The sequence below is a fragment of the Penicilliopsis zonata genome (genome assembly GCF_001890105.1).
Source record: "Penicilliopsis zonata CBS 506.65 unplaced genomic scaffold ASPZOscaffold_14, whole genome shotgun sequence".
Classification (NCBI taxonomy): domain Eukaryota; kingdom Fungi; phylum Ascomycota; class Eurotiomycetes; order Eurotiales; family Aspergillaceae; genus Penicilliopsis; species Penicilliopsis zonata.
The window spans coordinates 26,839-50,610 of record NW_019208923.1 but is presented as its reverse complement, the minus strand read 5'-3'; the positions used below and the strand labels follow the sequence as shown (position 1 = coordinate 50,610).

The 23,772-nt window shown below is 55.2% G+C and overlaps 10 protein-coding genes across 10 annotated transcripts; 5 read left to right on the top strand and 5 right to left on the bottom strand.

The window, feature by feature from the left end:
* Positions 1-820: 820 nt before the first annotated feature.
* ASPZODRAFT_144799 (hypothetical protein) lies at positions 821-3,067 on the top strand (the record flags this gene model as incomplete). Its single annotated transcript, XM_022725041.1, has 3 exons — positions 821-866; positions 919-1,391; positions 1,469-3,067. 3 exons carry the CDS (start codon positions 821-823, stop codon positions 3,065-3,067), a joined length of 2,118 nt encoding a protein of 705 aa, XP_022578735.1.
* Positions 3,068-3,406: 339 nt separating this feature from the next.
* Positions 3,407-4,497, top strand: ASPZODRAFT_135014 (hypothetical protein). Its single transcript, XM_022723684.1, has 2 exons — positions 3,407-3,565; positions 3,619-4,497. Exon 2 carries the CDS (start codon positions 3,654-3,656, stop codon positions 4,365-4,367), a length of 714 nt encoding a protein of 237 aa, XP_022578734.1. The 5' UTR covers positions 3,407-3,565; positions 3,619-3,653; the 3' UTR covers positions 4,368-4,497.
* Positions 4,448-6,131, bottom strand: ASPZODRAFT_750405 (hypothetical protein). Its single transcript, XM_022730016.1, has 6 exons — positions 5,882-6,131; positions 5,766-5,822; positions 5,203-5,705; positions 5,017-5,142; positions 4,687-4,960; positions 4,448-4,631 (listed from the first exon to the last, which is right to left on the bottom strand). The coding sequence occupies exons 1-6, from the start codon at positions 5,992-5,994 to the stop codon at positions 4,529-4,531; spliced, it is 1,176 nt and encodes a 391-aa protein (XP_022578733.1). The 5' UTR covers positions 5,995-6,131; the 3' UTR covers positions 4,448-4,528.
* Positions 6,132-6,310: 179 nt separating this feature from the next.
* Positions 6,311-7,992, bottom strand: ASPZODRAFT_153712 (hypothetical protein; the record flags this gene model as incomplete). The annotated part of the gene is made up of 4 exons (XM_022726005.1): positions 6,311-6,447; positions 6,512-7,777; positions 7,838-7,925; positions 7,972-7,992. 4 exons carry the CDS (start codon positions 7,990-7,992, stop codon positions 6,311-6,313), a joined length of 1,512 nt encoding a protein of 503 aa, XP_022578732.1.
* Positions 7,993-8,221: 229 nt separating this feature from the next.
* ASPZODRAFT_71764 (hypothetical protein) lies at positions 8,222-9,554 on the bottom strand (the record flags this gene model as incomplete). Its single annotated transcript, XM_022729777.1, has 4 exons — positions 8,222-8,484; positions 8,553-9,246; positions 9,314-9,399; positions 9,473-9,554. 4 exons carry the CDS (start codon positions 9,552-9,554, stop codon positions 8,222-8,224), a joined length of 1,125 nt encoding a protein of 374 aa, XP_022578731.1.
* Positions 9,555-10,623: 1,069 nt separating this feature from the next.
* ASPZODRAFT_135012 (hypothetical protein) lies at positions 10,624-11,544 on the bottom strand. The gene is made up of 4 exons (XM_022723683.1): positions 11,252-11,544; positions 11,145-11,191; positions 11,022-11,082; positions 10,624-10,949 (listed from the first exon to the last, which is right to left on the bottom strand). Exons 1-4 carry the CDS (start codon positions 11,301-11,303, stop codon positions 10,699-10,701), a joined length of 411 nt encoding a protein of 136 aa, XP_022578730.1. The 5' UTR covers positions 11,304-11,544; the 3' UTR covers positions 10,624-10,698.
* A 577-nt stretch (positions 11,545-12,121) lies between these two features.
* On the top strand, positions 12,122-14,164 carry ASPZODRAFT_160869 (hypothetical protein). The gene is made up of 3 exons (XM_022726488.1): positions 12,122-12,184; positions 12,243-13,101; positions 13,210-14,164. Exons 1-3 carry the CDS (start codon positions 12,135-12,137, stop codon positions 14,143-14,145), a joined length of 1,845 nt encoding a protein of 614 aa, XP_022578729.1. The 5' UTR covers positions 12,122-12,134; the 3' UTR covers positions 14,146-14,164.
* A 44-nt stretch (positions 14,165-14,208) lies between these two features.
* On the top strand, positions 14,209-15,869 carry ASPZODRAFT_101064 (hypothetical protein). Its single transcript, XM_022720781.1, has 4 exons — positions 14,209-14,458; positions 14,515-14,720; positions 14,805-15,119; positions 15,184-15,869. The coding sequence occupies exons 1-4, from the start codon at positions 14,442-14,444 to the stop codon at positions 15,672-15,674; spliced, it is 1,029 nt and encodes a 342-aa protein (XP_022578728.1). The 5' UTR covers positions 14,209-14,441; the 3' UTR covers positions 15,675-15,869.
* A 35-nt stretch (positions 15,870-15,904) lies between these two features.
* On the top strand, positions 15,905-18,829 carry ASPZODRAFT_135007 (hypothetical protein). Its single transcript, XM_022723682.1, has 2 exons — positions 15,905-18,378; positions 18,434-18,829. Exons 1-2 carry the CDS (start codon positions 15,933-15,935, stop codon positions 18,649-18,651), a joined length of 2,664 nt encoding a protein of 887 aa, XP_022578727.1. The 5' UTR covers positions 15,905-15,932; the 3' UTR covers positions 18,652-18,829.
* ASPZODRAFT_750130 (hypothetical protein) lies at positions 18,754-23,345 on the bottom strand. Its single transcript, XM_022730015.1, has 4 exons — positions 22,775-23,345; positions 22,578-22,719; positions 19,313-22,508; positions 18,754-19,259 (listed from the first exon to the last, which is right to left on the bottom strand). The coding sequence occupies exons 1-4, from the start codon at positions 23,170-23,172 to the stop codon at positions 19,033-19,035; spliced, it is 3,963 nt and encodes a 1,320-aa protein (XP_022578726.1). The 5' UTR covers positions 23,173-23,345; the 3' UTR covers positions 18,754-19,032.
* Positions 23,346-23,772: the final 427 nt, after the last annotated feature.

Sequence of the window (23,772 nt, the reverse complement as noted above, 5' to 3'; positions counted from 1 at the left end):
TCATTGCATTTTCATCAGTACTACAAGTACTACCTACCATCTATCAATCATTTCTCCCTGCCATAGGCTGATATTAATTACCCGATTTAGCCTCGCAAATAACATTCTCTCGTTCTTCCCTTGAAGTTGAGCTATCAGGTAGCCTATATTAATACTCAGGCCATGCTTGCAGTACCATCACATTGAGTAGACGTTACATCGGCAATGCAACATCTATTGCAATGGCTTGATATACCTGATGATATCTATGCCAGCGTGCGGGGTAGCCTATAACAGTATTGAAATATGAGATCATACAGAGGATGACGGAGGATGAGTTTCGAAGCTATACATTCTGTAGTCGGTTGACTATTATCACTCCCTTATTCTGACAGATAAAACACATTCTGCTAATCCGTAGAAATCGTCGCTTAATAGCATTATTCATTGTAATACTGAAAGACTCGCCTACTGTCTACAAGTATACCAAAATGGCTATGATCAGCTCCGTCTTCGCCTATCTATCTCCTCTCACTTCATGACGCGTCAAAGTGGACACCCCCGCCTAAACAAGACCCTTACTCCATACATACTTCTAATCTTGAGTCTGATTGAGATTGTAACCGTGTCTGTGAGCGAGTCAGCAAGGGGAGTATCATTCATGCTTAAGAGTTGCACTTAAACCCTAAGCTTATAGTATACTAGTTATAGTAGCAGCAGCAGCAGTAGTATTACTGCAGTCACCGTTACATGTAGACAGATTTCAGCTATTCATAAATAGGGCTTTGTACTTCAATTCCAGCCGAATATCAAATGGTAGTGTAACTCAAGTCCGGACACGATGCGGCTTTATATCTTCGGTCTTGTTCTGTTGGGGTTGGATTTAGGTATGTGGGCTGTATATAGAGTACGCTGTAGTCAATAGTATTGACTGCATAGTATCTGCCCGTCTGGTGGGCGTGCCTACCATCCCCTTCGAGGAGACCGGAGGCGAATACCCTCTCTCGCAATTGAAGGAAATCATCGTCGACACGCGGTATGCCCACGACGTCGACGCAGACGGGGAGACCCTGATCCCGCCCACGCTGGACCAGTTTTCCCGCACGTTCCAGGGGGATCTGTTCTCTTCGTTGGGGGTCGACCTGCCGCTCGGGTACAACATTATGCCCTCTGCGGACTCGATCTTCATCACGGTGCGCAACAGTACTGGGTTTCACGACGCGGCGGGCCGGTGGACTTCCGAGGGGTACGAGTTGGAGATCAACGATGATGGTATCATCATCTACGGGGCGAGTCCGCTCGGGGCTTGGTGGGGGACCCGATCGTTGATCCAGATGGCGGTGTTGGGAGACACCACGCTGCCGGTGGGCTCTGGTGTTGATGCACCTGGCTGGGGGACTCGTGGAGTTATGGTAGGACACCTCGACTTTCTTTCTTCTTTATTCCTTTTTTTCTTAATAAAGGAAAAAGATAGGGCTGATATATTTAGCTGGACGTCGGCCGTCACTATTACCCTCCCGGATTCATTGTTGAGATGTGCTCGTACCTGTCCTTCTTCAAACAGAACCTGTTCCATCTGCACCTGAGCGACAATATCGACAACAACGTCGACCTGTACACGAGGGAAGAGTCTCTCTCGCTATATGCCGCGTTCCGGCCGTGGTCCGACAATCCGGCGGTGGCGGGTCTGAACAGACGGCCCAACGAATCCTACACGCTGAGTGAGTTCGACGACATGCAGCGCCAGTGTGCGAGCCGCGGCGTTACCATCCTGCCGGAGATCGAATCGCCAGGCCATGCACTGGTGATTGTGCAGTGGAAGCCGGAGCTGGGGCTTGCGGATCTGAGCATGCTCAACATCTCTTACCCGGAGACCATCCCAACGGTGAAGACAATCTGGGAGACCTTCCTGCCCTGGTTTCACAGCAAGACGGTGCACATTGGCGCCGACGAGTATGAGAGCGGTCTGGTGGACGACTATACGATGCTGGTTAACGAGATGAATGACTATATCCGTACCGAGTCTGGGAAGAACATGCGCATCTGGGGCACTTTTACCCCGGAAGAAGGGGCAAACGTCTCGACCGAGGTTTCCATCCAACACTGGGAGTTCTTCGAGGATAACCCTTACTGGGATTATATCATGAACGGGTACGAGGTGCTCAACTCAGACGATGCGTTTTATATCGTAGACGGCTGGTCCGGCAGCTATCCGCAGATCTTGAACAAGACCCGTGTCTTCTACGGCGCGCCGGACGGAGGCCCGTATGCCCCCAATATCTTCGACACAAGCAACGCGACGAACAACCCTCCTCGGGACAATCCGTTTGTGCTGGGCCACGTTGCCGCCACGTGGAACGACTATGGCCCCAACTCTTCAGCCGTGCTCAACGCGTATTACGGGTGGCGAGACGTGCTCCCCGCCCTCGGAGACAAGCAATGGGGCGGCAACCTGCTGGAGGATGAGTACGACTCCATCTTTGAGACTCTCCACGCCGTGATCCCGGGCCAGAACCTCGACCGCTGGATTGCAAGCGAGTCCAAAGACACGATCCTGAGCTATCAGTTCAGCAGCGGCAAAACAGACGTCGTCAAAGACGAATCTGGCAACGGGTACGATGGCCTCCTGCACGGCTGCACCGTCACCAACTCGGTCCTCAACCTGGCCGACGGCTGTTATGTGGAAACCCCCCTGGGCAGCAAGGGCCGCAACTACACCCTGTCTTTCTCCGTGAAGCCGACATCGACAACCCCCGGCACCCTCTTCAGCGGGCCCGACTCCGCCCTGCTCAACGGCAACGGCACCATTAGCAACGTAACTCTGGTCACCGGCGGGAATCCTTACTCGCTCAACTACAGCCTGCCGCTCAACACCTGGACCGACGTGCAGCTGATCGGCCGCGGCAACCAGACCTTCCTGGGCGTCTCCAGCCCGAGCAACGGCACCGTCTCGACCATGGAGTTCCTCGCCCGGCTGGGGGACGACGGCACGCTGCTTGTGTGGACGAGTATCGGCATTGAAGCTCCGCTGGCACGCATTGGCGAGGGATTCACAGGGTTGATGAAAGATATTGTTCTAAGTGGGTAGAAGAATTAGCAGTTTGTCTTCGAGCTCCATATATTGTTTCCTGGACGGAGTAGTTGCCTAATATAAATACCGGTGGAAATACGGATTACCGGGAGTACGGAGTAATTACTAATATCTTACTAATCACAAAGAGTGAACACGTGACATGCGGCTTCCCGGGATCAGGGTCCAGACGGACCAATGACAGGCCGACACCGGCCACGGGCACACGAACGCAACAGGAACTGGATACGGCTGCGAGGATGCATCAACCCCGTGCCCGATCCGGAAGGCGAGCCCAGACGAGGGACACGGGACGGCCTTGAAGCCGGACGGATCCCCCCCCCCCGCCCTGGTACCCTTTAATTAATTGTGAGGCCTCCAGCTGCCCTGGAGCTTCCTTCTTCCTTCCTGTCTACCTCTGCGATAGTTCAATCTCTCTATGGACAGTGTTTGGTGCGTGCTGGACGCGAACCTGTACCACCTGGGCTCAGAGCAGGCACCCGTCCGGTGACACAGGTACAAAGCCAATCCTTATATTGAGTCAGCCAGCTGTACTGAGTGTCTGCCAGTCTACTATTCTGTCGGTCAAGCGAGCAGTTTTTTCATGATGAGAGGCGGCTTCTTCTCGCTACTGGTAGGAGTCTTACTCCTCTCGCACGTTCGGGCGGTGCCTGTTCGCCTTGGAAGCCCGCAGCAATATGCCCTGACGACTCCGGCTGGGTCCTCGTCTGCTCCTATCTGGCATGGGGCGGTGGTGAAAGGGGCGAATGAGCACTGGCAATTCGATAGCGTTCCGACACAGAGCGAAAATGAAGCGTCTCGTGTGGAGATTGCCGACGAGGAACGGCCGATCAACACGCTCAAGCTGTTGCGGATGAGTGAAGAGGCCTTTACCCCAAGTTCGCCGGTGCAGACAGATGCGGCAACTGGCACTGCGGAGAGCGATACAGCGAGAACGAGCAGAGAACGGAGCCTGGATCTTCATGGCTCTCGATACGGACGCTTTCTAAAACGCACAACAACAAGCACAGGGCTCCCCAGGGCAGTCGATGCTGAGACAGACTTCTTCACGGATCTATCTCATCTCATTGACAATCACGGCCCGGAGATCGTCGCGCTGTGTCTGTTCGTCCTGCTGCCCATAACTTTTCTCCTGGTCGAGATGGCGGAACGGGTGTGGAGGCATTATACGCCGGAGCAGTTTCCCCAGCGCGGACGTGGTCCAGTACGACTCTGTGGGACGGAACGACAACTGAAGGCGTTGGCGAACTGCGAGAGAGAGAAGATTGCCGCGAAGCAGTGGCGAAGGAAGCGTTGACTCGCCTAAAGAAGCGTTGAACCATACTGAATACTTGATACCCCCCTAGCTTTTTTCCCTGTTTTTCTTTGCATAAAGATATGTTAATATGATGTACGGAACTAGTTAATAATAGATATGAACATGAAACCAGTATCCCAAACGTCTATCAGCCTCGTACCTCAAGGTCTACCCATGTCCACCGCCCAGATGAAGGTGCCTAGCCCCTGTTGGACGGCGTACTCTTCCTTCAACCCGATGGTTTCGTTATCATCATACGTCATCCTGTAGGTAGTTTGTTAAATAGATACTTAGTTGTTGGCATGTAAGATAAACTCACCACTCATCATCGAGAACAAAGTACTTGACAGCGTCGTCATGGTCGAAAGTGATTTTCACATGATGTGTCGAGAGAAGATCCTCGATCTCGGAATTGATTAATGTGCCCGCCTCAAGGGAACAGTTGCCCTTCTTCCCAGCTCCGGAGGATGGACATCCGGGTGTTGTGCAGGACGAATTCGACAGGACGAAGGTGTGCCCGTAGTACGCGAGGCCGAGGTTGATTTTCTCAGCGGGGACGGCCTTCTTGATTGTCTGGATGGATGTGTTGATTTCTAATCATTAGCAAATGAGAGTATAGAAGAGAAGAATTTTTATTCTATCAACGTACCGGTCAAGTTTGTGTGTGGTCGTAAGACAGGAGGCGCATCCCACGGTCCATGCAGATCGTAACTCATCACGTTTATCCAGTCGATGTGTGGTTCTATTCCCTTGAGATCGAAGCCGGTCATATAATCTGACAATTAGAATCGTCATGAAAGAAAATAGAAAAAAAAAAAGGGTAAGTATGGCTTACATTCCGATCCAGGCACCGTCAGACTTAACCCCTTCCCCTTCTGCTCGAACCGGGGCTTCATTTCTTCCAAGAGTAAGACGAGGTCCGCTTTGTCGGCATCGTTGCCCCCCTTATCCTTCGCACCGGGATACTCCCAGTCGAGATCCAGGCCGTCAAAGTCGTACTTCTCCACGAACTGGAGCGCAGAGTCCACGAACGCAGCCCGGGAAGCGTTCGCGCTCGCCATCTTCGAGAACGGGACAGACGAGACCCCGAACCCACCGACGACGATCCAGAGCTGCGGCGAGGTCTTGCTGGTCTGTTGCTCCCTCAGGTGTTTCAGCTCGTTGTACAGATCTGTATCGTTGGGTGAGGAGAGGTTGACTCGCCCCTCTTCATCAACAAGGGCAAACGCAAAGTTGATGTGCGTGTACTCGTCCGCATTGACTTGGAAGGGGTGAAATGCACTGCAGGGTCGTCGGGAGGCCCAGCTCTCGTAGTAGGCGATACGTCTTAGTTTTTGTCTTTCCAGTTAGAATTCTGCTTCCTCTCCTTCCTCTTCTTCTTCTCGTCGGGTTACTTACTCTGTTGTGTTCTGCTTTTGGTTCTGGTGTTGATTGCAGTTGTCAAACCAGCAGAACCTGTAACTGTCAGAAAGCACATAGAGAGAGTCTAGAGAGAGAGAGAGAGAAGGACGTACTTTTTCGCTTGCACTTGCTGTGACTGGACCAGCGAAAAGACGATGGGCAGAGAGATGCAGAAGATGAAGCCGAGAGCCAGCAGAGGACGGATGGCCATACTGTCATTCTTCATGGTTGAAGATTATCTCTGTTCATAGTAGTCGAATCATAGACAATATGTAGGTAATTAATCATAGAGGATTCCATATTTTGTTCTATCTCGGTGTTTGTCTGAGTGCATTCCTCGTTCCATGGCAACACCACCACCGTCATAGGTATGCCAGATGAAGATCATCACCCGAGTTTCTTATCTTATTCTTATTCTTATTCTTATTCTCTATTCTTTTATTCTAATGATGTGTCAGAGTAGATGTGTATAGTTCTGTAGGACAGTTAGTAATTGTAGACCATAAAGCATAGAATGCACAACTATTACTTACTGAACTGTCCTAATACTGTCCCTCGATGGTCAACGTGCCCGTCTTGGTGATGAGATACTCGTTGACCGCGACCTCCTTGCCACTCTCCTTGCCATATCCCGACTCCTTGATTCCTCCAAAGGGGGATTCGGCAGCAGACGAATTGCCTATGAATTAGCAATCCTTCGATATATATGTCTAACTGAATGACTAGGTGGAAAGGAAGAATACCTGAGTTCATCCCAATCATCCCGGCCTCTAGATTCTCCAACAAGCGCCACATCCGATCGATGTTCTTGGTGAAGACGTAGCTGGCGAGTCCCATGCTGGTGTCGTTGGCCAGCCGCACCCCTTCCTCCTCACTATCAAAGCTATACAAGGCCGCTATGGGGGCAAAGGACTCCTCGCGCGAGATGAGCATGTCGGCCGTCATTCCTGTGAGAATGGTAGGAGCAAAAAAGTATCCTTTAGTAGTAGGAGGTGTGTTGCTGTTTGTATCCAAGGCGTGACCGCCCATGATCACCTTTGCACCCAGCCGCTGCGCATCAGCAATTTGTTCAATCGCCTTGTCAATGCCACGCGGGGTAGTCAGGGGTCCCATGGTGGTGGAGGGGTCAGCGCCGTGGCCGACGACGAGTTTCGCGGTGCGTTCGGCGAGGAGAGTAGCGAAACGCTCGTACACGGCCGCCTGGACGTAGACGCGGTTGGCAGTAATACAGGCCTGCCCCGCATGGCGCCATTTGAGGGCCATCAGGGCGTCGAGGGCCTGGTGGAGATCCGCGTCGTCAAAGACGAGAAAGGGACAGTTCCCGCCCAGCTCGAGGGTGAGCTTCTTCAAGCCCTGGGCACAGTGGGAGGCGATGAGTTTCCCCACGCGCGTCGAGCCCGTGAACGTCACCTTCTTGACGAGCGGGTGTTTACACAGGGCCTCGCTCAGGGCGGGCGTGTTCGCCAGATCGGTCGTCAGCACCGACAACACCCCGCGGGGAAATCCCGCCTTCTGCGCCAGATGGGCCAGGACAAGACTGGACACGGGCGTCTCCGGGCTGGGCTTGACGATCATCGTGCACCCCGCCGCCAGGGCGGCCGCGGCCTTGCGCAGAACCATCGCCACGGGGAAATTCCACGGCACCAGCGCCGCGGCAACCCCGACAGGCTGCTTGATCGTGAACACGCGCCGGTTCGGGGCTGCTGCCACGGCGACGGTGCCGTGGATGCGTTCCGCTTCGCCCGCGAACCACCAGGTGAAGCCCGTCGCATAGTCGATCTCGCCGTACGCCTCGGCCAGCGGCTTGCCCGTCTCATGCGTGATGATCTGCGCCAGGTCTGCTCGCGCCGCCCGGATCAGCGTGTCCCATTTCATCAACCACATCGCTCTCTGCCGCGGGTTCGACCTCTTGTACGTCTCGAACGCGGCGTGGGCGGCCTCCACGGCGGGCGGGACGTCTTCGGCCGTGTTCGCAGGGCAGCTTGCCCAGGGGGTATCCGTGCCGGGGTCTGAATATAAAGGTTATGACAGGATATTGAATGGAAGCTTCAAATAAATATCCGACTTACCTACCACCTCGAATCGTTGGCCATTTTTCGCCGTTACCCACTGGTCGTCGACAAACGAGTCGAAGTGCAGGAGGGAGGGATCGTCGAGCTGATTCTATTAGTAAAGACAAAAACTTCAAAGTAAAGGGTCATACCTTGAACGGCAGGGTATACATGACTATGGAAAGAGAAATGAGAATGTAGAAACGTGTAGGTTGAAGAATGAAAAGACCAGTATAAATAGTAGAAATACTACCCCTCACCTGCAATGTTTTGCCTATCTTATCTGCTACAGGAAGTATAACTACTAGTAAGATACCAAAGTACGACATATCTCATTCTGATTCATCTTTCTCATTCATCTTCATTATACACAATTCATATATCACATCATATCACAGGTCCTCACAGTTCATCCTTGGCCTCGCCGTCCTTCTTGGGAAGACCGTCCCGGTTCTTCGCCATGGCAGCCAGAATGTCAATGATGAGATCCGCGGCGGCCACCGAGGTCGTCTCGGCCGCCGAGTCGTACGGCGGGCTGACCTCGACGACGTCGGCGCCGACGAGGTTCAGCTTCTCGAGACCCTTGATGTACCTCTTCAGCTCGCGGGTGGTCCAGCCGCCCGACTCGGGGGTGCCAGTAGCGGGGGCGATACTAGGATCCAGCACTAAAATCATTAGTACTTCATTTCGTGAATATACAGTTTTCTAGGGGGAGGGAAGGGGGGGGGGGTACCGTCAATATCGATAGACAGGTAGACTGGGTTATCACCGACAACGTCAAGGGTCCGCTTGATGATTCCCTCCATACCGATCTCATCGATCTCGTGGGCCTCGATGCGGTGGAAACCGACGACCTTCTCATCAATCTCGTAATCCTTGGGACCGAAGAGTTTGGTGCGTAGACCGCCGTGGACACTGGCGCCCTTGTTGATGCAACCCTCGCGCGAGGCGTGCCAGAAGAAGGTGCCGTGAGTGATGGCCGACTGCTCGGAGGCGATGCCCGTGTACCCCTCGTAGGGATCCCAGGTGTCGAGGTGGGAGTCGAGATGGATGACGGAGATGGGCCCGTAGACGGTCTTGAGCGAGCGCAGGATGGGCAGGACGATGGAATGATCGCCACCCAGGCTAATGATGCGCGGGTGCTCCCAGCCCGTCGTCTTGTTGGTCTCGTGGTACAGCACCTGGCGGTACCCCTGTTCCATCTGCTTGAAGGCGTGGGCGGCGTCAAAGGGGGTCAGCGGGATATCGCCGCAGTCGACGATGCTCAGCCCTTGCTCGAACGGATCCACGCCCCAGACCGTGTTGTAGCTGCGGCCCTTCTTCTCCCGCGACGAGCCCGCCCGGATGCCCCGGGGTCCAAACCGGGCGCCAGGACGGTACGACGTGCTGGTGTCGTAGGGGAAACCCAGAATGGCGATATCGAGGGGCTAGATTTCTTAGTTAGTACTACTTGAATACTTTCTTCTCTCTTCAATTCCACAGTGCTTCACTCACCGTATCATGCGAAGCAGCCAGACAGCGCTGCCACTCGAGGTGAGCAAAAGTCACCGGCTGGGAAAAGGGGAGGTCCTTGTCGAGGTCTAAAACAGCAGGAAGTCAGTCAACAAAGTTACCGTTTCCATACAGACTCGTACGGAAATATACAGTACGTACCCTCGAGAGGATGGGCATAGTCCGGGCCGACGTTGAGGGCGCTCGCCTGGGCCAGCGCCGCGAACACAGGAAGCCACTTCATGGAGAAAGATGCAATGGATCAAGATAGAAGGAAAAGAACGAGGTTGAGACCGTTAGAAGAAGACCGAAGGGAAAAAGAAAGAATCGAGAGGAGAGGAGGGCGAGAGACTTATCTATGGGGTGGAGCTCGCTGAGAGCTGCCGTTTGGTACGGTACAGAGTGTTATCGGAGGGATTCTTACTAGAAACTTACAGTAATCAGATCCTACTGTTGACTAGGTACTTAAGGAAGTATTTACTATTAGTGACTACAGTTACCAGGTATCTATTAGACTCTTGGTACCTAGTAGCTACCTAAGGTACATAGGAGCAGTAGCTAGTCAGTAGTGTTAACTAGTGTACACTCAATCTGATTGCCTGTAACAGGTAGTTCTGATCCTAATATACTCGAGATCTATGGTCAAGACGACAATCTGATAGATCCACAGCTAACGATAGAGGTAAATCACTCCGTCGTATCATTAACACTGTATAGTTTCCTCCGTAGACAAGTCTTCCTGTCATTGACTCTTAGTTTATGCTAGACTTCGGCAGTTGTCCGTCAGGGTCTACCAGGGCATTACGTAATTCAGCTCGGCTTTATCTTTTACCTCCGCAACTCGCTGACAACTGCCGACAGTGACACTCTACTACTGCTGCTGCTCTCTCTCTACCTCTACAATATTCCATACGGATTGACTCGAATCCTCAAGATCAGGATAAGATTAATACAAGCTTCGACTGACACCTGGTTCCCCACCAGAGCTTTCACAGGCACCTATTGCGACTGCAGGATGGTGATTGCCGTTGAGTACCCTCGAGACTGGCTTTAAACTACGTCGATCAGTACCTGTACTAACTGGTGTCCTTATCCTAGACTCACCTCATGGAATAAGAAAACGTTGATTCAGGCAATGGTCACGATAATGGTTAATTTTCTGTACGGTAGGAATCTGTTCAGACGCCGATCCCGAATCCCCGACGCTGGGTTCAGAGCGTGGTTCGACTGACGCGGGTTCTTTGGGAATCATTCTCAAGTAATTATTAGCTTTTGTTCTTTGACCATCTACGAAGTACGAGTTAGATTTCAACCTAGGGTGTATTCATTCATTATACTACATATCTTCATATAGTACTTCAAGTTCTTAATTACCTTCTCATTCACTCTTAACCAAATCTAGGCTCCTGCTTCGCCCCCTCGCACCCACCCAAATACTGCACACGGTCCTTGACGTAGAACTCGACATCGACTTTCCCATCCAGAGAGGCCTTGCCGTTATCCAAAGTTCCGGCCTTGATGCAAACCATGTCCGCCATGACCTCCAGTTCGGTGTAGAGACTCGAACCACACGTAGGGCAGAAGAAGTGCTTGTTGATCTTTCCGGAGGCGCCGACAGCATCATACGTGGCGGGGTTGCCTATTAGTAGTAGTTGGTTAGTTTTATTTGAGACCATTCTGATCACAGGTACGACATGGGTATCTTGCTTACCCCTCACTTGGAAGCTGGAGCGGGGAACCACCGCGTTGGAGGTGAAGGCGCCGCCAGTCCACTATCAGAACTTGTCAGTAAAATACTATTTAATATTGATGATGGGATTCTCTGGTCTCTTGCCTTTTGGCAATCTGTGCAGTGACAGAGGGCAGAAATGTACTCGTCCGCTGAATATGATTAGCCACAATATTTAGGTAGAGGAGGGGGAGTTCAGTAGACATTCATACCCTCGGCAGAGTAGGTGATGGCACCGCACATGCAACTTCCGGTAAGAGGCATTGTCAGATAATATCAGATGATAAAATAAGAATTGATGACGGTTCTGATTATGATGAGAAAGATAATAGAAGGCGAGAAGACAGATGGAACTTTATATACGTAGGATCGGTCATTGAGATCCCGGCCGGCGTTTGATAGAGGTAGTCATGCAGCAAGGCCAGAACGAATGTCTCTACCTATGATATAAAAATGTCACTGTATCATATGATATTCAGATTAATTCTACAAGAAGGTACCTCCAAGTACCCTTGGTAGTATGTCTTCAGCCAGAACAGAGTTCGTACCAGGGCTTAAGTTATCTAGCCCATGTCGAGCATCTTGAATCATATAGTAGATTAATATCTGCAGGTCTGTCCTCAGATCAATTATATATTCTGATAGATACTGATAGACTTGATCTTACAAGTCTACCTAGCGGGTATCACTGTGACTTTATACCTAGTTCATGGCTATACGGCGACTCGTATTGATACGTCTTGATCCGTATTCAATACACACTCCGTACAATCTTACTAAGTGACCTCATTGGCAGCCTCGCCTTGATACAACAAATTAGTCTGTGATTTGGAATCTTTTACTGCGTCTGACTCGCCGTGCGATAGAGAAAGGGGGTGACTTATTTGACTACTGTCGTTGATTCTCTAGCTGTCTTACATATTGTTTAGGTCCCAGTTAACTTAATAATTACTTTGCAGAGTAATCACTACTGTTCCACTGGTCAGACTCAGGACACGGCATCACGAGTATTACGTAACTGACCTGACTCCATCTCCAGACACACGGTTTCCCCCCCCCCCCCGTGGGAACTCTCGCTGACGGCTGCCCATCGCCATGCCGCCCAGACGCCCTGCGAAGCTCGTCAAAACCAAGACGTTTACCGGGTAAGGCAATCCTTGAGGATGAAATATACAATGATGGTATTCCTGCTGACGGTTGTAGATGCTGGACATGCCGCCGTCGAAAGGTCAAGTGCGATAACAGGCGGCCCCGGTGCCAGCGCTGCGGTGACGCCTGCGAGGGCTACAATGTAGACCTCTATTGGATCGAGGAGGGTACCGAGAGGCCGTGTACTGTCAAGCGCAAGGCCATGGTTGTCTCTGATCCCCGGCTGCCCGTGCGATGCACCACCGTCGAGCTCGAGGCGATGCTGACGGAGCTGGACCGCCAGGTCCTGCTGGTGGGCGCCGGGGCTGCAGGCGCCTTCTCTGCGTTTCCTATCGAAGAGATAGAGGAGGCAGACGATGATGGCGAGGAGTGTTGTGATGAGGATGATGATAATGCTTCTGGAGAGATTCAGAGAATGGAAATCGACGACAATTTTAACAACAACAACAACAGCAGCAGCAACGATAAGAAAACAGGCCCCCTCATCGTGAACCGTGACATGGTGATGCCACCGCAGCTCGCTGGCTCGCTCTCCATGAATCGCGAGGTTTCACAGCTGTTACACAACTATATCCACGTGGTGGCCGACCTGCTGCAGCCAGCCAGCCACTCGTTAAACCCGTATCGTTCCATCTACTTCTCCCGGGCGATCGCCAGTTCCGCTGGCCAGCTCGTCGGTGTCCAGGGTAGTCCCGAGTCGGGGGCCACCGCGCTCTTCCATGCTCTCCTCGCCGTCTCGGCCTTTCATCTTCATCGTCAGAGTGCCGGCACCGTGCCATATTACGAAAAACTTGGCCGGGTGCACCGTGTCCGGGCCATCGAGAGCCTGCAAAAGGCTCTGCCATGTGCCGAGGAGAACATGCAGGATGTATACACCACCATGTCTGCCATGCTCTCCATGGCCTCCATCGATGTACGTTCTTGTGATCCTTTATGATTTTACCTTTTTTTTCTTCTTTTCTTCTTTTTTTTTCCTTTCCCTGCAAGCATGATACTCACTCACACACTTCTTTTCAAACAGATCATGGAGGGCAGCATGACCGAATTCTGGATCCATCTCGACGGCTGTGAGCGCCTGCGGTCCTTTATGCTCAACGTCGCTGTCCCTTCATCGGAGCACGAGCAGTTGATGGGCATCTGTTCCTTTATGGGCACGCTGGCCCGCTCCACTGATCCTCATCTGCCCCCGAAACCTTGGACCTGGCCGCACCAGGGCCCCATCACTATTGAGTCTCTTCTGCAATCGACTCCCTTCCAGCCTAGCCATCACAGCCTTGAGTTCACCTATGGCACCACCACCACCTTGGCCAGCTACCTACATCTCACCATACGGTTTGCCCAACATATTGCTTTCTACATGCAGAACAACAAGAACGACAGCAACAACAATTTCAATTATGATGATGATAATGACAATAAGATTAATAAAATGCCCGACGGTCTCCGCCGCGCCTGCACAGTCCTCGAGGATGCCATCACCAACTGGACTGTCGCGCAAGAGCCGCTCGCCTCGGTGCCCAAGGACGACTACGAGACAAACGCCCTCGTTATCCGGCACGTCGTCGCCTTCCACGCCTCGGTCGCCATCTACTTCCACACGCTGATCCGCCCGTGCTCCCCACAGCGGCTACGAGCGTACAAGGACACCTGCGTCGCCAACCTGGTCGCCGCCGAGAAGCTCAAGGCGACCCCTCACGCCAGCCGCCAATGGAACACCATGGCGCCCATCGTCTGGCCGGGCTTCATCGCCGCCTGCGAGGCTGAGCCTGACGAGCGTCCACTCTGGCGTGCCTGGTGGGTCGGCGTCGCACGGTACTGCATCGGCAGCATCCGCACCCTCTGGACCGTCGTCCAAGAGGTGTGGGAGGAACGCGACCGCTGTAAGGGCATGGTCGAGGTGCCTGGTTGGCGCGCCGTGTTGCAATGGAGGGGTCGCCGAGTGATGAGCGGGGGATGATGGGGGGGGGGGTGGTTGTTTTTTTTCATCATATCACCAGGATCCTGTTAATTCCGCGGCTCCCCCCCCCCCACCTCACTGCTTACAAATATCACACATCCCACTATCGTGAGGGGATTCTCGATAGCGGATAGCCTCCGCACGCGATCGGCGATCCATTTGATGTTATTCGGCTTTATAAATTAAAGCAAGCTCAAGGATTGAGCGAGACTACTAAGGCTGCCTCTTCTGCTGGATTTCTTATCCCGAAAGAAAGAAAGAAAGAGAGAAAGAGAGAGAAAAATACCCCAAACATCATGACCAAGATCTTCATGTACGTCTCGTGTCCGTGTCCACGTCAGCTCCTTCGAATGAGAGCTAACTAGACAGCACCGGTGTCTCCGGGTACGTCGGCGGCGACGCGCTGTACGCCCTAACGAACAAATTTCCCAGCTTCGAGTTCGTCGTGCTTATCCGCAGCCCGGCAAACGCTGAAGAGGTGCGCAAGCAGTACCCGGCCGTGAAGGTTGTGCTCGGCAGCCTCGAAGACACGGATGTGGTTGAGCGGGAGAGCGCTGCTGCGGATATTGTCGTCCGTAAGAGACCTGGCATCTGCTACTATTGATATCTAGTTCATAGTCAAGATCAAAGGTCGAGTCAAGTCAAGCTAATAAGGACAGACTGCGGCGATGCCTCCGACAACGTCCCCGGTGCGCACGCGATTGCCGCCGGCCTGGCCCGTACCCACACGAAGGAGAACCCTGGCTACTGGCTACACACGGGCGGGACAGGCGTCCTCATTTTCGCGGACTTGGACAAGGGCGTGTTTGGTGAAGCGGGCGACAAGATCTATGATGACTGGGACGGGGTTGAGGAGCTAGTGAACCTGCCGGCGCATGCCTTCCACCGCAACGTTGATGAGATCGTCCTCGCCACGCAGGAAAAGACTGGAGGGGCGGTCCGGACGGCGCTGGTGTGCCCGCCGACCATCTACGGTAATTTCCATTCCCTCTTTCTTCTTTCATTTTTGGTTCAACCCTTCAAGCTGACTAGAAATAGGACGCGGCCGTGGCCCTCTCTCGCAACGGGGACGACAAGTATACTCGTTGGCGCAGATGACGCTGCTTCTCAACAAGGCCCCCATCATCGGGGCAGGCAAAGCAATCTGGAACAACATCCACCTGTACGACCTGAGCGACCTGTGGATTCTCCTCGTGGAGGCGGCGCTGGCCGGCCGCTCGGACGAAGGTCTGTGGGGTAGCAAGGCTTACTATCTCACCGAGAACGGCGAGCATGCCTGGGGCACGCTGGCGCACCAGCTGGCGCAAGCCGCCGTCAAGCTGGGCTACCTCGACCAACCGACGGCCGAGGAGATCTCCATCGAGGAGGCCAAAAGCTTTGCCGGGAACGAGGCACTCACCTGGGGGCTCAACTCGCGCGGGCGGGCGCTGCGCGCTCGCAAGCTGCTTGGGTGGACGCCGTCGCGGCACTCGCTGGTGGAGGAGCTGCCTACTGTCTTGCAGAGCGAGCAGGCACGAGCTCATAAATAGCATGAGAATAAGCATAGATCAACAGATAGGTATAGACAGACATGTTATCTGTGGAGCCAAGGCCATTAGTTACTATCTACTGCGTCTGTCTGTAAGATAGCCTAGATTACTGCACCATCAGCAATGGTCGATCTGCAGTGTGACCAGAGTACTTTATTGCATAAAGTGTAATTATAAATAGAATAATTCACCCGGTTCATTTTTCGCAAATAATTCTTCGTCTTCATCTTCGTCTCCGTCTTCACTTTTCCCATAAAAATGTCTCTCTCCCACCTCATCCACACCCACCCCCTCATCGACAACCACGCCCACGCCATTCTCTCCCACTCCCACGCAACAGACTACGCCTCCTATCCCTTCGAACAGATCACCTCCGAAGCCCAGGGGCCAGCCCTGCACAATGCCCACCGGTCGCTGCCTCTCCTCCGCGCGATTAACGATCTCGCCGGTCTCTACGGGTGCCCTGACGTCGTCCAAGGAGACCACAGGGCAGAAGATCGCTGGGAGAAGCTGCTCGCGGCGCGGGCAGAGTGCGTCAAGACCGAAGCAGGCTATGAAGAGCTCGTTCGGCGGTGTCTGCATGGCACGCAGGTGCTTTTACTCGATGATCTGCTGCCCGGACATGTGCAGGAGTACACCTGGCACGATCGGTTCACGCCGTCACAAACGAAGCGAATTGTGCGGATCGAGGTTCTAGCGGGGGGAATTATCGATGAGATGAAAACCGGCAGCAATTTCACAAGAGAGGAGAAAGAAGACGCCTTTTCGAGCTTTGCAAAGAGCTTCGCCGACGCCATCCAAGGGGCAATCGCGGACGCGGCGGTGGTGGGCTTCAAATCGGTGATCTGCTACCGGACGGGCCTGGATGTCGGGAACCCAGACGAGGCGAGCGTGATGGAAGCGTTCGTCAGGACGGCGTCGATGACGGGGACGTGTCGTGTGGAGGATAAATCGCTCAACGACTGGATCCTACTGCGCACCCTCGACCTGTTGAAACAGCACCGGCTGCAGCATGAAGAAGAGACCCCCAAACCGGTCCAGCTACACACCGGCCTGGGCGATGCTGATATCAACCTCCTCACCTCCAACCCGGCGCATCTCCAGCCCGTCATCGCCCGGTATCCGGAGGTCGCCTTTGTCCTGCTGCATTCGGCCTACCCGTACACACGGGAGGCAGGGTACCTTGCCTGCGTGTACGACAACGTCTATCTCGACCTGGGCGAGGTGTTCCCCATGGTCAGCCGGGATGCGCAGCAGGCCATCCTCCGCGAGAGTCTCGAGATCGTCCCCACGTCCCGCTTGCTCTGGAGCACCGATGGCCATTACTTCCCGGAGACGTTTTGGCTGGCAAACCGCCAGTTCCGCCTCGTCCTCGACGAGGTGCTGACCGAGTATGTGCGCAGGGAGGACCTGTCCCTGCTACAGGCGATGACCGCGGCCGCCGATATCCTCTTTCACAACTCGAACCGACTGTACGGGCTCAACTTGAGCCCTGATCCGGTGATGGCCGGGTCGACGGCCATCACAGCTAACATGGTCGCCACATCTGATACTACATCTGCTACATCTGGAGTGCCTTGGCTGGCTAAACTGGCTAAATTGAATGTCAAGTTTGTCTGGGTCCAATGGCTAGACTACACAGCCACCACCCGCGTGCGCATGTTCCCTGTCCGCGAATTCCTTCGCCTCGCCCACCAGCAGCGCCGCCTGGGCATTGCCCGCGCCAATCTACGCATGATCCAAACGGACGCCGTCGCCCCGGGGAGCTCCTGCGCGGGGCAGTTCTACCTGCAGCCCGACCTGGCGACCCTGGCGCCGAATCTGGCCTTTGGTCCAGTGGCTGCTGCTGGTGGTGGTCGTCACCCGTCCGCCAGCGCCACGGTGATGACCTTTTGGCGTGGAGAGGACGGCGTGCCGCTCGAGGGGTGCCCGCGCACGACGCTGCAGCGGATAACACGCCTCCTCCAGACGGAGCATGGGCTCGACGTGCTCTGCGGGTGCGAGATCGAGGTCGTCCTGATGCGCTTCGACAGTGTCTACAACGTGTACGTTCCCGCCGCGACGAACCATTCCTGGTCGCAGATGACGCGGGAAACACGCCCGTTGGTGCCCCTTCTGGAAGAGATCGCAGACACCCTCGCCTCGCTCGACATCGAGCTGCAACAGTTCCACGCCGAGTCTTCCCCAGGCCAGTTCGAGTTCGTCCTCCCCCCTTCATCCCCATTACAGGCCATCGACACCCTCCTCCGTGCCCGCGCGGCGATCGTCCACGTCGCCGAGCAGCATGGTCTGCGCGCAACACTCCATCCGCGCCCTTATACCTCTGCGGCCGGAACAGCGGCCCACACGCATATCTCCATCTCGAAGACAACGCCCGACATGACGCTTTCTTCCTCCATCTCCACCGCTACTGAACAATCCTTCCTCGCAGGTCTCCTCGCCCACCTCCCCTCCGTGATGGCCTTCACCCTCTCCCAGGAGGAAAGCTACGCGCGCGTCCAGGCCGGGATCTGGGCTGGCGGCGAATGGGTCGCATGGGGGACCCAGAACCGCGAGACGCCCCTGCGCAAGATCTCCCCTGCCCACTGGGAGGTCAAGACCGTCGACGGGCTGGCGAATATGTATTTGGCGCTTGCTGCACTCCTCGCTGCCGGATACTTGGGCTTGAAACACAGTTTACCATTAACCATTCAAGATTGTCAAGGTACGTACCCTACACTCAACCAATATTGATCTATACATTTTTCAACATGTAATAGGCGACTCATCGGTTGATCGCGAGAAATACGGCATCACTACCCCCCTCCCAAATACCTTGCAGGCAAGTCTCGCGGCCCTGCAGGCTGACGTCGACCTGCACACCCTCCTCGGCAAGGAGTTTGTGCAGGATTACATCGCCACCAAGAGGACGGAGAGGGAGATGTTGCTTGCCATGCCTGACTCGGAGCGTAGACTTTGGTTGATTGAGAGGTATTGACCGGGTCTATACTGCCTATATGGTACCTATATATGCATCACATTAGTGACGCATTAGTTTTTCTGTACAATACAGACCCTAACTACGAATTACCTGATGCAAAAGCCTGGTTACTATTTTCTTTCTCTGTGTATGTTGCACGCCATGGCTGCTCGTGTTTTCGAGCCTTGACGGGGGGGGTTTGAAGGATGCAAGACGCAAAAAATCCCGAGACGGAGATGGTATCACTATAAAGACAAGCTTATGCCATAACAAAAACGTGAGTATGGTTGTAGTTATATGCTGGGAAGGACTCATTGATGAGTCGAGATCGAGCGGAGTATCGTTGCCCGAGTATAGTTATCGGTGAGTAAGTATAGCGAAGTTAGTAAAAGTTGTGGTTCAGTGGCTGCTCTCCCATTCATCAATCAGCCGTGACACCTCCTTAAAGGAGACAGGCTTGGTGAGAAACAGGTCCACGCCCGAGGCCAGCGCCTCGGACTCGTCGCGCGAGCTGCTGAGCCCCGTGAGCGCGATGATGATGGCTGACCCGCAGCCATGGCGCTCTTTTTCAAGGGCACGGATTGCGCGAGTGGCTTCGAAGCCGTTCATCACAGGCATCGACATGTCTATGACAGAGATTAGAAATAATAGTTATATATAGAAGGAGGAAAAGGAGTACCCATAAAAATCATGTCGTAGTCCTGCTCGGCCCGTTCCACCGCATCGACGGCCAGCTTGCCGTTCTCGGCAGAGTCCAGCGCCGCCAGACTGCGCTTCTTCATAAACGTCAGCATCAAGTTGAGGTTGATCGAGTTGTCGTCCACGACTAGGATGCGCGCCGCGCGGGTGCCTGAAGGAGCCAAGCCCATGGGAGCAGCGCCTACGTCGGGTGGTGGTTGCGATGAGACCGACGACGGCTTCGTCGAGGCAGTACACTCGGATGCCGAGCGGATTGCTTCGGAGACATTCGAGCTTGTGGTGACGGTGGTGGTCGTCGTGGTCGTGGTAGTTAGTCTTGCCCCCTCGGTGGAAAGCAGTAGCAGCTCCTGCTCCTCCGAGGACGGTGACTGGTCGCACGCGGCGGGAGGCTGGACGCCCAGCCGAGACCGTTCGGGGAGCTTCAAGGCTTTTTCTTCTCCTTCTGGGGCTGCGGGAGGCTCGATACTCGACAGGGCAAAGGACGGGGTCACGCCCGAGCCCCGGAGACACTTGAGGATGCTGCGGGCCAGCTTGTGGGGGCCGCAGGGCCGGCGGATGATGTCGACCGTCTGGGCGAGACAGGCCCAGCACGAGCGTGCAGCACTGTAGTCGATGGGCTTGTTACAGAGGATGAGCAATGCGGGCAGGGACGCTGCCGTCACGGCTGTGGTTGCCAGCACCTCCTTGGCCTTGGCGGTCAGGTCACGCTCCTCTGCAATCAGGATATCGATGGGGATCTGCGATGATGGCGAAACGAGTTCCAGCCCGTACCATTGGGTCAAGTACTGCGCGATCACAGGCCAGAGCGAGTCCGCGTCCATATTCGATGGATCGACGCCAAGAATGGCGGCGCGTTTGCCGACGAACCCTTCACGTAGCTGGTGCGTCGGGATTGCCATCTCTTTTGGCAACGAAGGCTGCTGCTGCTGCTGCTGCTGCTGCTTCCTCTGCTGCTGCTGTTGCGGCGAAGCCAGGGGAGCTTCCGATGGCGAGGGTGTCGAGTGTGGGCTCTCCTCCCCGACCGGCCGCAGCAGTGGAAGGGAGACCTTGACAATGGTTCCCTCACCGGGCCGGCTGTAGATGTTGATACTGCCATCGAGAGCCTTGACGATGCTGCGCACGATGGACAGACCGAGCCCCGTGCCCACGGCCAGCGTGTCCTCCTGTGCAAAAGGGGTGTAGATACGTCCGCGCAGGAACTCCTCCGAGATCCCCTTGCCCGTGTCGGAGATGGTCAGGGTGATCAGGTCCTCTAGTCCCTGGCGGCGCGACCGGCCCTCGGACCTCTCGACTGCCTCCAGCCGGACCGAGATACGGCCTTTGTCCGTGTACTTCATCGCGTTACCAAACACGTTCATGATGATGCGTCGCAGCGCGCCCGGCTGGATCTTGTACACCCAATCCCCGGGGGCGATGTCGACAATGACATCCACGCCGTTTAGGGTCTCGACGTTGTCGTCGCCTCCAGAGGAAGGCGACGGGGAGAGCAGGACAGGCTGGTCGACCGCGGCGTGGGATTTCTGGCCAAACGAGTGACCCAGGCAGACCCCCTCGATGACCTCCTCTGCTAGGACGGAAACGTCCGTTGAGACAAAGGTGTCGAGGTGGGCGGCAGAGAGCTTGTCGGCTGTTTTCATCTCGAGGGAGGAAGAGAAGGAGGAAGAGGAGGAGGAGGAAGAGGAGCCGTCTTTGTTTTTCTTGTGTTGGCGCCAGGAGCGCTCGAGCGACATGATCTTGCTGAAGTCCAACACCTGGTTCATGGTGTCGAGCAGGGTGCGGCCGCACGCGTTGATGGTTTCGAGCAGCGATTCCTGGAACTCGTTGAGGCTGGTGCCGTCGAGAAACTCGACGGCGGCCAGGATACCGTGCAGCGGGCTGCGCAGCTCGTGCGAGACGCTGCCGATGAAGTCGCCCTTCTGCCGGTCGGCGATGAGCGACTCGACGCGGCTGCACTCGGCCATGATCGAGGTGCCGAAGCCCAGCACGGAGCTCAGCTCGACGGCGGAGCTGAAGACGTGCGTCTCGAGAGTCGTCCAACAGAAACATCCGGCGTACCACTGCGAGCTGGCGGCGTTCCACAGCGGCACGAAGAGCACCTGGTTGGCAGAGGGGAACAGCGTGTTGAACAGCTTGCTCTCCGAGGCGCGCCATTTCTTGTTGTTCCTCCTCACGCTCTTGCTGCTCTCGTCTCTATTGCGGCCCGGTTCATCCTCGTCAGACGTGGAGACGGTCCCGTCGCGGTGGAAGGACCAGAGCTTGCCCTTGGGGTACCGCCGCAGCAACTGGTTCAAAAATGCCCGGTCCAGGCTCGCTGCAGGACACGAGGCAATCGAGCCGCCGGCTTGCGAGGCGAAAGGTTCATCGTTGGTGGAGATGGCCAGCACCGGGGCTGGGCTGGCGGCCTCAGCATCGGACAGGGGGCTGTTGCTAGCCTCGAGGAAGATGACACCCCCATCGCTGTCCAACTCGAGCGACTCGCGCAGCAGGTTCGCCGCGCGGCGGAACGCCCAAGAGTTGCTGTGCGAGTCGTGCGTCGGGATGCCCTTATTGTTAGGGTGGTGCTGGTTGTTGCCCGCCCACCATTCGGGCAACGGGGTGGTCAGGTCAGCAGAGGTGCCGGTGTCGCCACCAGGTTGGTTCGAGATGACGGAGCGGTCATCGCCGCCGCTCTGCGACTGGCCGGAGCGGACGTCAAGGCTGCTGTTGCGCGAGGCCCCCGAGACACTGGACCGCACGTTGTTCGACGGCGACGTGGACGAGAACCGCGGCCCGCCGGAGCTGCACACGCTGGACGACTGGCCGGAGGAGTGCACGCTGTCGACGAAGCTCGAGCTGCCCTCGACGAAACAGCTGAGCCCGCGCGAGAGCCGCGCTGCCCGGCGGCCCTCGGACGCCTGCCGGCTGACGCGGAGGAAGTCCATGACCATCCGCGCCAGGGCGCCGAGGGTGTCCCTCTCGACCTGGGTCAGGCCGGCCCGCGGATCCGTATCCAGCACGAACAGACAGCCGATGTTGATGTTATTTTCGGTCGTCAGAGGCGTCCCCGCATAGAATCGGAAATGGGGGTCCTCCTGCACGAACGGCAGGCGCTTGTACCGCTCGTCCTGGCTCAGATCGTCGACGATGAGGAGCTCACGCTGCGAGGAATCCTGACTCGCGTGCAGCTGGACGGTGTCCTGAAGGCAAAGCTTCTTAGCAATGCCCCTTCCCATCCCCCCCCCCTGAGCATTCAACTAGCAACTTACCTGGCATACGCTCCAGGCCTGCGTAACCGTGGAGCACCCCGCCCAGAGCCCATCTCCTTCCCTCTCGTATCGCGTTGTGTTGCTAATGTCGAGGCTGCGAGTCGCCTCTGCAAGTATGAACTGAGCTTCGCGGCCGATCAAACTGAATCGTCAGCACCGCATTCACACAATGACTATATTCATCAAAAGTGAGTTACCTGATCAGCGCCCGCTTGGTATTCAAGCGCAAGGTCGCCAGCTGCGCAAACGAAGTCAGGGCCAGATTCGGACTGATCAAGGGATCGGAGTTCGAGCCAGCCTCGCCCACCGCGATGGGGACAGAAGTCGTAATGGCGACATCGAGGATGGAGGCTGCCGCCGCGGAGGAAATCAGATCGCCGACATCGTCAACTGCTGGGAGTCTGCTCGCGGTCAACGCTGCAGGGTTGGCCGGTTGGAAGTAGCGATAGAGCTCGCGCGCCCTGCGATCCTCAGTATGGCTTCCTATCCCTGTAGCTGTAGTTGTAGCTAGAGCTGTAGCTGTAGCTGTAGCTGTAGTTGTAGCTCCCTCCCCTGCTATCACTCCTCCTCCATCTGGTTTAGAGAAAGTATCCATAGAGCGCAGGACAGTCCAACATGCGATTCAGCATTGCTGTTCCAATGAAACAAAGAGTTAGCTTGGTCTGTCGAAACTGGACATTTGGAAAAACTGGAATCTTAATTTTTTTTTCTTCCCAGAAGATCTGGAAACTACAGGGCTTCACGCACAGTTGCTCACCAGCTATTGACCAGCGGGGCGATCAGCCATGGAAGAAGGGAGGAGGGGGGGATGAACACTCAGGCTCATCCAGCATTGGCAGGCAAACGCCATTGACTGGGATCTTCATCTCCACCAAGTACCGCTGGAACCGGATTTCTGCGCTCCACAGCCCGGCTTCGCGATGCCATGCCAGCCAGTGAGAGATGTTGCAGCCGGGGGATCTGACCCGGGCAAGGGGGAGGCGTCTGCATGCCATGGACCCGCCACGCGTTTCAGGGCTTGTTCGATTTGCTTGTCAAAAGCAGGACAATGCCCTTGTAGTAGGTTCAAAGGTTGTGTCTCTTGACAAGTCGACACCGTTGTGTGTCGTGTTGTGGCGAGGTCACTCCCATGACTTCATCGTGCTCGATGACTCCAAACTGCACAGTCATCATCTCTGAATCAGAGGCGCTTGCA